Source organism: Cibotium barometz, chromosome 26 (genome assembly GCF_041138505.1).
Source record: "Cibotium barometz isolate CiBa-2024 chromosome 26, ASM4113850v1, whole genome shotgun sequence".
Classification (NCBI taxonomy): domain Eukaryota; kingdom Viridiplantae; phylum Streptophyta; class Polypodiopsida; order Cyatheales; family Cibotiaceae; genus Cibotium; species Cibotium barometz.
Window position 1 is genome coordinate 48,179,898 of NC_141071.1, and position 14,853 is coordinate 48,194,750.

Genomic DNA, 14,853 nt, shown 5'->3' on the forward strand with positions numbered 1-14,853 from the left:
AATTCTTCCCAAAAACCACGGGTTTTCATGCAATAGAGCTGGTACAGAAAGTACAACGCTCCATTCAGCCGGTACAGTGGTTGGTACAGCAGGTACAACAAGTATAAATGCTGGTACATCAAGTATAATGGTTGGTACAGCAAGTACAAAAGCTGGTACAATGACTGGTACAGCAAGTACAACAAGTACAAGGATTGGTACAGCCGGTACAGTGGCACAGCAGGTACAAGGGCTGGTATAAGTACAATGGCTAGAAATCGTAATAAATGATTCAATACCCTTGCCTTCAGTATTTCTTCGCGATGGAAGCCACCAAAACAATCCGCAACAGCCGGTATACTTCATGGGCAGGCTTCAAGAGAGAGAGAAAGAGAGTAGCCATCATTAGGGCAGCCTGTAACGGTGATAGAGGCTAGTGTGCAGCAAGAGAGCCTTCATTAATGAAGAGAGAGGGCTCCAATTTATAGATTTGGGACTCCCATGAGCTAAAATAGCAAGAGAAGACTACAATGACAAGTGGAAAGCCACACAATAACTGGAGTGACAAGTGTGAGGCCACTTGTCTCACTTTGATCTACTTTCTTGCCACATGTCCCAATCTAAGAGATGGGTTCTTCCATAATCTTTACCTCTAAAAATATCCCAACTAGTAGACATTCTATCATAGGCACTTTGCCAACTCTTGGTATCTGCTTAATTCCAGATGTAATGATGCGAACAGAATTTCCATCGGAGTTGGGCCAAAAATAGCAAATCTCCTAAATTTTAGGAGTGTGGTCCTTTGTGGTGGTATTCTGATCACAGACCTAGAAGGAGAGGTGGACTCAAGTGTAGGAGATAATAAGATGATAAGAGGTGGACTCAAGTGTAGTATCCTGGTGTCCATAAACACATCTGCGAAAGATAGTTTTACAGGCATTTCGGTCGATGAAAGAAATCCATGGAAAAATCCGCGATCCATGAGATATCCATGAGTTTCGTAAGTCCACTGCATCCCAAATAAAGGGAGCCAAAAACATACTCCATCCAAGCAAAAGGAGCCAAAAACTCAATACATACTTCTTGGTCATGTCCGTATGAAAAACCATGTAAACCAGGCTTTTCAACCATAATGTTTACCTGAAACGATTCAAGGCAAAGAAACAACACACAATTCTCCTTGTATGGGCATACAAGGATTAAGTGTCCAAAAACATTTGCAATAAATTGCAAAAAGCAGCAAGTTTGCAAAACTCAAAGTATTCTTAGCTTTTCTTGCCAGGTTCATCATGAAGCCAAAAGAAATATCTCCTACGCATACACACAAGGTATCTTGAGATATAGCTCCATATAGCTTGCTCGTAAACTTGATTTATAATCCACAATAATCCATATGGAAAGAGTGTTCAACACAGGCACATAAAACCAACTCCATATTCTGAGCATCAAATCTGTGAATCCATAAATCCTTAGACCAAGCTGTCTACTACTCATGACTACTTCCACAAGCTCAATAGCAAAATTGTTGGTCAGTGTAGTCTCCACTTCTGATCTTCTCTCTTTCTCTTTGTTGAAAGGAAGCCTCTTGCTTCCGAGAAAGCCTTTGCTATGATACCAATGTCACAAAGTAGGGGAACTCCCGGAACAACAATAGACCAACTCTTCAAATACCAGAAAGATAGTATGAAGACACAGCGGAAGAACCATAAACGATGTAAATACACCGCACTGAGCCGAAACGGTTGGCCCCCCATAGGAACTTCTTTATTTAGAGAGAGAAGCTTTTACAAGATAACAAGATCAGCACCAGATTTTCCACAAAGCATCAGCACAACTCTTGCCCAGATCTCAATGTACAACCAAGATACAAACATAGCACCAAAAGCCATCCGAAAAACTCTCTCAAAACAGTCCCATAATCAGCTCATAATCAGTCCATGAAACAGCCCTGTATGGAGCCAAATACAGCCCCAAACTCCACGCCAAATCAGCCCCAAAACAGAGCCTCAAATCAGCCCTAGAAGAGAGACTCAAATCAGCCCCAAAAACAGCTCCATAAACAGTCCACAAATCAGCCCAGAAGTGAGTCGACCAGCCCTGTCAGGCTCTGGGACAAAACAACCAGCCATGTGGCTGCCCTAGAAGAAGTCGACCAGCTCTGAGGCTGCCCTAAAAGGAGTCAACCAGCTCTATGGCTACCTGTCCAAGAAGGAGTCAACCAGCTCTATAGAAGGTATGGAGCAAGTCGGCCAGCCCTATAGGAGGTGTAGCAAGTCGGCCAACAGAGAAGAGAGAAAGAGAAGACTCCAATATGCTGAGGAGGGATGCCATCCTCAAAACAGCCCCAAGCCCTGCTTTTGTAGAGTCGACTAGCTCAATAATAGCTATGCTTTTCCTTTTGGCCCAAAATATCAACTTTATGCTTTTCTTGGCTTGTACTCCAAGTTTTAGCCCAAAAATATCAACTTTTATGCTTTTCCTGGCTTGTAGCCCAAGTTTCATGTAGGCGCCGCCTCCTTTTGTCCACCTGTGGATGCCCAAAATAATAATATGTCCAACCCTTCATTAATGATTTGTGAAAACACCGACTTTTAAACATTATAAGTCACTTTATTGATAAAAATGCCATGGTGCTCATGCTGCATAGCCATCTTTTAGGCCAAACTTTGCCAACAAATGCTCCAGCTTTCTTCTGTGGAAAATCCCCGTTCACACCTTGGTTCCATTCAGTGTGTGAAACACTGGTCAAGATTGGTGAAGGGACCAAATGGTGACATTTGAAGGGAACGACAGAGATATGATCATACAAGTTACCAAGGGAGTGGGTCGGCGGTGTCGTCTTCAAGACATGCGAGAGTCAAGCTATGTATCTCCAGCACAGAGATTGGACACTGCATGGGAGATCATTGCTAGCATCATAGCCTGGCACATCTAGAAGGCTAAATGCACTGAGGCCATGGACGGCACTTTGATTTATGATACACAATGCATTCGCAGGATTTGGTGTGATATTATCCACACGCTCATGGCCACTCCAGTTAGGATTCAAGGATCTTCGAGGGCTACAAAGAGAAAACATGGCCAATTCATGAGAATGGGATCATGGCATTTTTTTCACTCTCTCATATGGGGTTGCTCGCAGCACATGGCACTCGATTGGTTGAGATTTCCCCCTTGGTTGGTCTGGAATCTCCCTTGTTGTAAAAATTTTTCTTACTTCCCAAATACCTACTTTCTTAAGAAAACATTGAGCAAATTTCCCACACTCAGGAGTAGGCATACATAAATGAGTGAAGCATGGGTGTTGTCAAAGAATAGTGCCTAGTAGGCAGCTCAAGGTCACAATTCACCGCAAGTGGGATCCAATACTCGGAATGATGTCATAACGGAGGTATTTGAACATCCAAGATTATCTGAAAGCAATCATGACAAGTGATGTCCAAAATATCCTGGCAGCTTTTACTTATCAAAGATAAATAAGCCCCATACATTGTGAGCTTACATTGCCTCAGCCACACCTATCCGTGCACTATTGACAAAGATATGTCCCCTAATCAATCATTGGACTTTGTAAATATACTAACTATTGATTTCAAAAATAGAACTCATGCATAATACATTGTGATGTATAAGATAGCTTTGTTCATGGCTTGTAGCACGCATACCAAAAAAAACAATGTTGCTTTTAATTTCAGGCTTTGGATTGCTCCATGCTTCAACTGAATACTCGTTTGGGGTAGGAGCTTAGATAAGACTATGCATAGCCATAGTCCAATTGGTGTATATATCACATTCTATGAATCGAGTGCTTGCATACGAGGAGAAAGAGGAACATTTAGATAAGGCAAGAACAACTCTCATATTTCATAGCAACACACTAGTTCCATTGAAAAACACTGCCCTAATGTCAACTGAGGAAAATCCGTGGCATGAAATCGAAAGATTGGAGTTGCATTTTCTAAGAGATTGAAAGACCAGCTATACCACAACAATTTGGCACCAAATTGTAGAAAATTCCCTCAGAAAGCAGCTAAGAACATCAATTTGCAGACAATTTACAGTTAATTCCCATAAAAAAGCAGACACAAACATCAATTTGCAGCCAAACTACGGATAATTCCATTGACAGCAGCTAAGAAAATTGATTTGCAGCCAAATGACAGTTAATTTCCAGGATAAAGCAGATATGAACATCAATTTCCAGCCAAACTATAGATAATTCCCTTGAGAGCAGCCAAGAAAATTGATTTGCCCCCAAATGACAGATAAGTCCCTAGGAAAGGCAGCTGTAAGCATCAATTTGCAGCCATACCACAGATGATTCCCTTAAAAGAGCAGCTAAGAACAGACGCACGAATCAAAAAGTATGTCTTCTCTTACCTGGTTTCAAACTCGAGGACATGCACAAGCTCCTTCCCATGGCTATCATTCCACTGAACACGCCTCTTCAGAAGCTCGCTTTCAGCCTCTGAGCAGCCGTTCTCAACCCTGTGCTGTGATACACCTTCATCATCATCATCCTCGTCCTGATCATCACCGTCGTGATCAAGAGGCATCCCGTTTCTGAGCATTTCTTGGTTGGAATCAGAAAACTCAGCTCCAGAAATCCTTCTCTGCGCTTCTTCGTCCATGCTGATGGCTTCCACAGCCTTCCCATTCTGCACATCAGCTGAATATTCTAGGGTTTCTGCATTCGCGTGAGAAGGTTGCGCATCATCTGAAGTTTCTGCATTCACAGAGGATTGAGTTTCGAGGCTGTTTGCAGACCAACCACAGCCATGGCCCTTGATGAAGGAGAAGGGAGGGGGTAAAGAAGAAGGCACCACCATGCCATACCCTGCTTCAGCATCCACCTCCAAAGCAGGTAATTGTTGCAGCTGTGAGTGGAAATAACAGTTTTCTTCCTCACGCCTTGATCCTTCTCTGTGTACACCCGAGATGCGCGCCTGTGTTCACTTTTTAAACCACTTGTTTTTTCACTTTTTATGCTCCCCCCCCCCCCTTTTTGTCACTCCACCATCTTTAAGGGAACTCCTAATGTTAGTTATTCAAATTCTCTATATAAGGAGTGTATCATTATTTAAATACAATAATAATCAATGTTAGATCAACCAAAGCTTGTTAATATTTTAAAAAAAATAAGTGCTAACTTTGAAATATATATAACTTAGATATGTTGAGTTTTTATGATGTAAGTTTACAAAATATAGATTAATCTAATCCATTATTAGTATTGATAATGAAGAGAGAGAGAAAGAGAGAGATCTTTAACTATCTTTGAAACACTAAACAAGTAAGTGTCACATTTTATGATGTAAGTTTACAAAATATACATTAATCTAATCCATTATTAGTATTGATAATGGATTAATGAAGAGAGAGAGAGAGAGAGATCTTTAACTATCTTTGAAACACTAAACAAGTAAGTGTCACATTTTATGTGGTGGTTCCTCAGTGTCACCTCGTGATATTGTGCTTGTCTAGGACCATTTTTAGGGCCTTTACACATATCTCATAGATTTTACAAACTCTCAACAAAATATTTTATTGGGCGGGGTGATGAACGGAGGAGACTCCTTGTCCAAGAGCTTGGGCAAGGGAGATCTCCTATAACAAAAATTGGGATTCAGCATGAGACATGTAACCCCAATAAACTATGTATTCTTTTTGGTTTTGAATAAATTGTATGCCACTCAACTCATCCTTGTGATTTTTTCTTTGTTTGTGATGAGAATGAATTTTATGCCACTCAACCCATCCTTGTATAAAATTTCTAAAAACCAACATTCAACTTCATATACAATTTTCTCCCATTGCATTCAAACTTTTGTTTCTTACCTTATTGGGACTTGCAACAAAAGTGCACTTTTCATTAGCAAGTCAATGTTGTAAATTTACGTTTTGTTTTGTTAGACATCACATTTTACAAATTTAGTGCATTGTTTTTTGTTGCTTGACTTGCATTGTTGTGCGTGGTAGATTGACTTCTTTTCCTACTTCCACTTTTTTATTTCAGTTAGTGTGTACTTCAAGCTAGAGGTATTTTAGAGGAAAGTAAGACTCAATGTCTACTTAAAAGTTTCAAACCTTCTAACAAGCTTCATGTGCATCTCCATTCAATCATGCACTCACTTCATGTCTTCTAATTCATTTTTAAATCATGATTTAATATATCAAAGAGAGGTTTGTTCAACCTAGTTCCAACATAGAATGATCCTTCCAAGCTAGGTTTAGTGCCAAGGTTTGAATTGTAGGTTTTTGGGTCTAGTGAAAGCAATTGGCATGTAACATGATGCAAAACAAGACAACAAGAAAGCAATCCCCCCCCCCCAAAAAAAAAAAAGAATTCCCCTTTTACCTCTCACTTTCCTTTTTTTTCTTCAGTGTCTAGCATTATACATCTCATATGAGAGATCCTATGTGTTAAGCAATGGTACCTACTTAAGGAGGATTCAACACCTTCACCGAAGAAAACTCTTGAGGCATGCTTTTGATTAAGATCGTAATTGCATCTTTCTCATAGGTGCCTTGATACCTGCAAGTTGCATCATAATGCTCTTCATCTTACCTACATGCTCCACAAATGAGTCTTTGAACTCCATATCAAGCCCATAGAACTATATTTTCGGATTTATTTTGAAATTTTCACCCTAGCTCCAAATACTTTCTCTAATTGATCCCAGGCTTCTTTAGCATGTTCTTTGTTGCCGATGTGATGAATGATATTATCCCCAAGGCTTAACCCAATGATGGTGGCCATGGCTTTTATATCTTTATTTATTCATGCTTTCACCTCAGCCTCACTCTTTTCATTGAGTTCATCTCCATTTACTACCCCCCCCAAAGCTCCTTTTGCATGAGTAGTTACATGACCTTTGCTTGCCATGTATGGAATCCTTCACCGCTAAATTTATCCACTAGGCTTTAGGTAGTCATGGCTTAATGAAGAGGGTCTTACTGAGATTTAACAACATCCAAAGATGTAAATCTAATCATAAGATGCTCAGAATACCTTTGATAATTAACACCAATCAAGGTATTAGTAATGCTAATTTTTAATTAATTATGGTGAAAATTGGATAGCTTTAGGTGATAATTCTGAGTAGATTTGGCAATAAATGAGCAAGAAAAACTTTGTAGCCTTCAATAGCAGTGAGTATGCTTGAGATTTAAGTCCATAAACACATGATTAATCATTTTAATCAAGCCTTAATCATTGTATTACTAAACTTGACTTTTGAAGAGTGCCTGAGTCTGAATGAGGTAGAAGGCGGCGTTTTTAGCTCAATCTGAGACTGTAGCTCGATTTGTAGCCATCGAAAATCCATGAGGCTCAGTGTAGTTTATCTGATTTTGCATGAGCTCGTCGATTTCAAGTTTTACCCCAAAATTTATAGCACCAGCTAACATCAAATCTGTGCGATTCTCGATGAGGTTGCTCAATTCCTTGAATGTGCTTGGTTGCTCTGAGGTCCTCTAGCTTGTTCTAGAAGGGTTTGTGACATGGTTGAGAGAAAAAAGAGAGCCAATGCCTCCAATGGCAGCCACTCATTTGTGTAGAGGAAAATGTTAATTAGAGATCATAACAAGCCTAATTACAACTAATGCAAGTCCTAATTAGTGCTAATACTACATTGTTGGGATGGGATGACGACCTAGCTCTAGATACCATGTTGAAAGAAGTGGATATAAAGAGGGTATTGAGGTACATAACCACGAGAAGTGAGAGCTATAGTGGATAGAAGATGGAAAAAGACATAATTAGAGCATAATGTCAACATTAATAGAAGTGATTAAGATATGAGTCAAGGCTAATCAACGCATCACGCTTTTTTCATCATGAGAGTGAGCTTGTTACATCCATATCTAGCTCTCATCCACATGTTCTATGCACACTTGTGCCATCCATGTGTTCATAAATGCTCACATGCCTTGTGCACCCTTGCACCTTCCATGTGTCTACTTTTTGACCATTGAACACCTTTTACATTCATCCATTCATATCTCCTAATAACCTTAGCTTGCATCCATTCCAATTTCATAACATCCTAATCTTCTTCTACCTTATGCCCACATACATGTGCCCCATACATAACATGACAAGCACCATATTTCAATATGAAACACCATCACCATAAAACTATGCCAAATAGGATCTCAGCAACAACTATATCAAGAAAGCATGGATGATCAGATCATCCTCCAAAGAGAACACCATCAAATCAGAATGATCCACTAGGTACTAGACCAAGAGTATGCTCCTCCACTAAACACCTCCACTAAACATCACCTAGAGCATCATCATGCTCTAACTGGGACATAAACGATATCATCATCAAAGGAATGATTAGAATGATCTGACACCATGAGAACTGCTTACAAACTAGGAAATGAGCATCATAATTAAGTGTTAGAGTATCAACATGCTCCTCAACCATATGAACATCATGTAAAAATATGACCATCAAGAGCATGTGTATCACCAATCAAGGTAATAGCATCAATATGAACCAAAGAAATCTGCTCCTTCCTCCCTATGCACTCGTAATAATAATAAGCATAGAGAAGGTCTTCAACACATGCATGTGCTTGAAGCATGAGAACATCCTCATCAAAGAAGATAAAAACATAGAACCATATATGGAGAAACTCACCACTCCAATAGCAAAGGAAAATCCATGCTATCCCACTGCAACATGTAATCCATTAAGCATACACTTGAATATCCATAAGCACATACGTGAACATCCATAAGCACACCCCCAAATATCCATCAATATGAGCATGAGCATAGAAAGATAAAGAAATCCCATCACGCTAAGAATAAGAAACTATATCATGGATAGGCAAAGCCCTATCATGCATAAAAACATTAATATGAAGATCATGCATAAAAACATTAATATGAAGATCATCATGGACCACAATTGTATCATTAAGAATAATATCATGAAAATCAACAACATATGAATCATCATCACATAAAAGACCAACATCACGGTCACTATCCTAGATACGCAAAGCCCTAACATGCATAAAAACATCACTAGAAAGATCATCAATGGACCACAATGGCATCATCAAGAATAATATCATGAAAAATAGCAATGTGAATCATCATCACATAAAAGACTAGCATGAAAATCAACAATGGCATCATCAAGAATAATATCATGAAAATCAGCACCTCATGAAGCATGATAGCATCATCCTCATGATGCATATCACCATACATCATGTAAACACATCATTATAAACTTGAGAAGAAACCTAGCTACCATCAACCATAGAGGAAACTGAACCTTGTGGTGAAGTAGACTCCACTGAAAATGAACCACAAAATTTGCATCTCTTTGCAAGAATATCCGGCAAGAGGTCCCCCCACAAAAGCCATGTGGATGTTGCCTCATCACGAGACACATCCTCATGAACATTAAGAATCACATAATCACGACCATGCCCAAACTGCATAATATCATGAGAATCTTGACCACATCTGCCAAACCATGGAAAATATTGGATGCAAGACTAGGATCATTCACAAGAACTCCTTTTGGCACTTATGGCCCTACTGGTTCTCCCATGATCCACAACCCCCACCATATCCATCCCAACACAATGGCAAGAAAGGTCAACATCATCACTATCATTGTCTTGGTCTGAGTCAATCTCATAGATCTTCTTAAGTTCCTATATGGCTTATTGTAATAAAGCTACGCTATCTTCTTGCAGCTAGAACATGATTTGTGCCTACCCCTCTTATGCTCATGATGCCAATCATAAGCACTACATCTTATGTATCAGAAAACTCTAACAATTTATCTCTAGCCTCATCTAGATTTCTAGATGAATTGCTTTATTAAAATATTTGATTACCCATAGAATTCCTCTGCTAAATCCATGATCTTCTACATTTCTCCCCTTTCTGACAAGGATCACACAAATAGGAACATGCAATAGTCTTATGATACCCCTCTAGGCAAATGTGACACTTTTTTTTCTTCTTCATTACTTCAGAAATCAAAACTACAACATGGAAACTATCATTCTCGTGTGATTAAACTTAGAAGAAAATATGAAATGTTAACTTTGGAAATCTTGCACTGGACTGTCCAACCAAGTCGAACTGGATCGGCCATTGAAAATAGTAGCGAGTATTGGATTAATGGAGTGGTAGATTTGACTTGACAAGCTACCTTCACGTCAGCTTCGGGGGTGGAGGTCAATGGTGGCAACAACAACACCCTCCACAACATGCACGGTCGAGGCAAAATCAGCACCATTGTGCATGAGCTTGGACCCCATCATCACTGTGAGACAATTGTGCATCATCGCCACCACCACCGCACAGCACCTCACATAGGAAGCACACGCACATCATCTCAATGATGAATCAATCCATCCCATTTGTCCAGAGGCAAAACATTAGCGATCAGCTGCCTCCATGAAAGGTAGCTCCTTCTCTCCCTCCCACCCAAAAAAAACAACCATCCACTGACACCATATTAGAGAATTTAGTGTCAGTGGTTGATTTTTTTGGGTCAGGGGAGAGAGAGAGAGAGAGAGAGAGAGAGAGAGAGAGAGAGAGAGAGAGAGAGAGAGAGAGAGAGAGAGAGAGAGAGAGAAGGTGCTACATTTCATGGAGACAGTTGATCACTAATGTTTTGCTTCTGGACAAATGGGATGGGCTGATTCATCATCACCACACCACCAACGTAGCACCTCTCATAAGAAGCACACGCACAGCGTCTCAATGATGAATTAGACCATCCCGTTTGTCCAGAAGCAAAACATTAGTGATCAGCCACCTCCATGAAAGGTAGCACCTTCTCTCCCCCCGACCCAAAAAAATCAACCACTGACACCATATTAGAGAATTTGGAAAAATCTCAGGTCCCATTTTGCAAGATTATAAAGAAAGGACCATGGTGAACCTTTGTAAGCTTTTTTCAAAACCCCCCTCATGTGACATATCATTATAAAGAGCTTAAATAGTAGTTCCTAAATGCACATTCTTCGACAACTTTTAGGTGTGTATGCTTAACACACACCAAAAGTAGATTACAAAGGAAATTCCCAAAGTCTTGAGATTTTCCCAAATTCTCTAATATGGTAATAGGTCCACCTTCTTCACCATTCCTTATGGCTTTCCAAACCCACCTTTAAAGAAAAATGCCAGCCTCTTCACCATAGGGGAAATTTAAGATCGTGCTTACCAAAAGAGACATATCCTCCTACGGAGCCCAAATCTCTTCCTTCTAATTTCTTTAAACAACTAGAAGATCCAAAACCTGAAAAACCTCTGGCAACATATGACTCCTCGATCTCTACAAAGGTCTAAAGTTCCATCTGTCATCGATGACACTTCGCTTCCAATATATTTTTAAAATGGATTTGATCTAGATTCCCCAGTGGGGTCTTTAGGAACTCTTTCTCGATATATCCAAGAATTGAAAGTGAGAAAAATAATAGGCTAGAAAACCTTTAACCATTTATAATAAGATCTATAGTATTTCCCAAGGGATCCCAAACAACATTAGGAAGCGATAAGCAAGTAGTAAGCAACCTATGGATGTGGAGTTGTTACAGACCTATCATGTCTACTCTCCATTCCCTTGGGATAACTCTTATAGAGCAAAATACAATGTGAAAAACAATGTATGAGATTAGTCAGGAGGTAAGCTAAAAGCTAAATATAAAGAGTCAGAAAAGTTAGATGATGAAAAATGCTATCCTAAAATTGATAGTGACGACGAGAGTATTCCTCCATAAGTTCCAATCAACAAGCTTGGAGAGTACCAATACTATGAAGGCGAGGATATGAATGCAACCATTTTCATATATGAATGCAACCAATACTATGAATGCAACCAATGCTATTTTCCTAATTAAAGCCCACCATCCATGGGTTCTTCTCAAACTAGAGCATCTAGATTAGCTTTCTCTCTCTAAAATTTAATTTGACCTAAGGCTTAGTCAAAAAAAAAAATCCCTAAGTTTAAGAATAACTTATCTCCCAACCTTTAATTTTTTGATGGTTAATTTAGTAAGGTTATACATTAAACTAAAGGTAAAGGGTCCAAATTATCTTAACTTTTTGATGGTTAATTATTTTGTAAGGTTACACATTAAACTAAAGGTAAAGGGTCAAAATTATACTTAAAGGGTCTTTGGCTTTGAGAATTGTATAGAGAATAGGGTTTTTATCCTAATTTGATTTAAATTATACTCACCATAAAATAGCTAATTAATTTACAAAAGAACAGGAAAAATGTAAATTATAAACAAGGAGTTAATTGTACCTTGGAAAATTGATTTGTAGACTTGTTGTACCTTGTGTGTTAAAAAATGAACTTCCCACCTCTCCAATAAGCCATGAGTTTTTTTGTAGATCTCTAGGTGCTTGTATAACTCCTAATGATCACTCTCTTATACTCAAATGATTTCTTATAGCCTTGATAACGCTAACATATGGCCAATGGGCATGTACATCATTGAAAACAAGGAAGAAAATTCTCTCTTCTCTCTAGTAAAAATTCCATGGATTTCCCATGAGGAGTGGGCCTTTTTTATATTTGAAAATGATGGCTACACACTCTACATGTACCATTAGTCCACTTAAAGTTGGTATCCCACCATATGTCATGTAACTCAACAATAGACTTCATGCATCTACCCATTTTCTCATGTACTCATGCACTCTACATGCATCCCGCCACACATCTAGTTAACTCCCATATTATGCATAGTTAGAGTTATGTATCAATTCACCATGCTTATCTCTACCTTAGTAAATTTCTTTCCTTCCAGAATATTATTTATAAGGTTTTTGCACTCACTATCCAACCTCAGTCTTTCACCCATCAACCTGGGTTAATTAAAATGTGCACTCTATTTATAGTTTCTGCCAAGGCTAATGTACACACATACTCCCTAGCATATTTTTATGAATAATTTTTATTATTTAATTTCCTAAAATAATTATTTTATTTATTTAAAAATTTGTTTTTATTATTTTCTTTCTATTTCTAATCCTAATGTGTAAGGTGATTGTAAGATTCCTCCCCAGCCTTCGAGGTATACTGGAGTAAGAATCTTCCCTTCTGATCTTATAATTATTCCCTCTCTAAAATTTAAAAAAAAAAATTCTGTTTAAAAAAGGAAGACCCTTTTCCTAGAATACTTCTCAGGAGTCACGCCTGTTTTAAGGATTTAGAACAATGAGTTTAGAAGTGAGAATCGGTGTTTTGGATACCAAGGTTTTGGTTTTCATTCGAGTACGGCCCCAAAAGAAGTTCTTTATCTCTTGGGGAGTATAAGAAGTTATCCCCCAGATATTGTGACCCTTATATCTGAATTCAATGAAAGTAGGTGACTTAGCCTACAAGCTTCTTTTATCTCCTCATCTCAAAATTCTTAATGCCTTCTATAGAAAATTGTGTCAAACCCAAATCATGGAAAGACGGTAAAACTTCAGTGGCAAGTTACCGTTGGCTTCTAGGTTACGCTAGCTCCTTCCTTTATATAAGTCGTAACTTTTACTTGTCGCTCACAGTAATCTTACTCCCATCAATCTCCTTTCTTTCTTAATCTCCTTCATGGCTTGGCAACAAGAACTAGTTTTATCCATGATGATTTCTCACCTTCAAGACGCAAGAGAGTCTGTGAAGAAAGACTTTATAGAACAGTATGAACGCTCACTTTTTCCTCACCTAGGAACTTCTGTAGCGCAGACCAAATGGCGGACCTATCAAAACATAACTAGGGTAACACCCTGGGGTCAGCAGCACTTTCGTAACAATGTCCGCTTGGCCATGGTTATTGAAGCTTTGGGTTTGGGTCCCCGATACTACTGCGTCATGAGATCAAGGCATCTTGGGTTTTCTGAGCGGGTCTTCTTACTGGCGTGTTTTCTTCCTCATGAGAAGATATGCCTTTACCCCGTTTTTGGCTTGCCTCTCAGAGGTCCTTTTGTTAGATCACCTCATACCACTGAGATAGGTGCGGCAATAACCAGCAGAATCATTCCCATAGATGAGTTACCCTATACTTGTGCAGCTTGTGAGGACTGCTTTCGTGACCATATGATGGACGGGCTTATGAAAGTGTAAAGAGTTTCTCTATCTTTACTGTATAAGTTCCGAGAATGAATAAAGTTTAAATCTTGTTATTATTTTGAATCTTGCTCTCTTTAAGACTTTTCTTGGTGGTTAATCGTGATTAAAATTTTTCTCTAAGTCTCATATTCGTGCATCTTGCGAAATTATTCCAAGTTGCGAGATGAGGACATCTCGCGTTTTTTAAGTGGGGTAGAATGTAAGATTCCTCCCCCAACCCCTTTTTGATGTCTAGTATATTCTCCTGTAATCAATTCCTTTTCTGAAATATAAGAGATCTTGTTTGTGACTGTTTTAACCTAGAGAGAGAAAATATTCTAGAGAGAGAATATTCAGATTCTGAATAATTCTGGATAGAAAAATATCTCTTATAATTCAGATGAGCTCCCCTGAAACAGAAATTTAGAAAGAATTTTCCAATGTGCAATTGGAATTAATTGGAAATAGGTATAAAGAACCTTAGCCTAAGGGTCTAGATTTTCATAAATCTTTAGACTATGGTCCAATTAAGGTTCCTATGGGCCAATAGCATCAATCCATGTGTAGGGAGGAGATAAATCCAATTTGTAAAAGAAGATACCCAAAAATTGAGTAAATGCTCACATAAGATGAAGAGTTGAAAATGTACAAGGTTTATTAGTAAATAAACACATATGTAAGGAAGGGGAGTTCTTTAAAGGAGGTGCATATTTCACATAAGATGAAGAGTTGAAAATGTACAAGGTTTATTAGTAAATAAACACATATGTAAGGAAGG

At 38.7% G+C, this 14,853-nt stretch overlaps 1 protein-coding gene across 2 annotated transcripts in view; it reads right to left on the minus strand.

The window, feature by feature from the left end:
* The window catches only part of LOC147624048 (uncharacterized), a 41,539-nt gene extending 36,606 nt beyond the window's left edge, over positions 1–4,933 (minus strand). For both annotated transcript variants that reach the window (XM_086820932.1, XM_086820933.1), the window contains exon 1: positions 4,360–4,933. In XM_086820932.1, the coding sequence (XP_086677058.1) occupies positions 4,360–4,808 (449 nt within the window). In that variant the 5' untranslated portion in view covers positions 4,809–4,933. The remainder of the gene's footprint in view (positions 1–4,359) is intronic.
* Between the last annotated feature and the right edge of the window lie 9,920 nt (positions 4,934–14,853).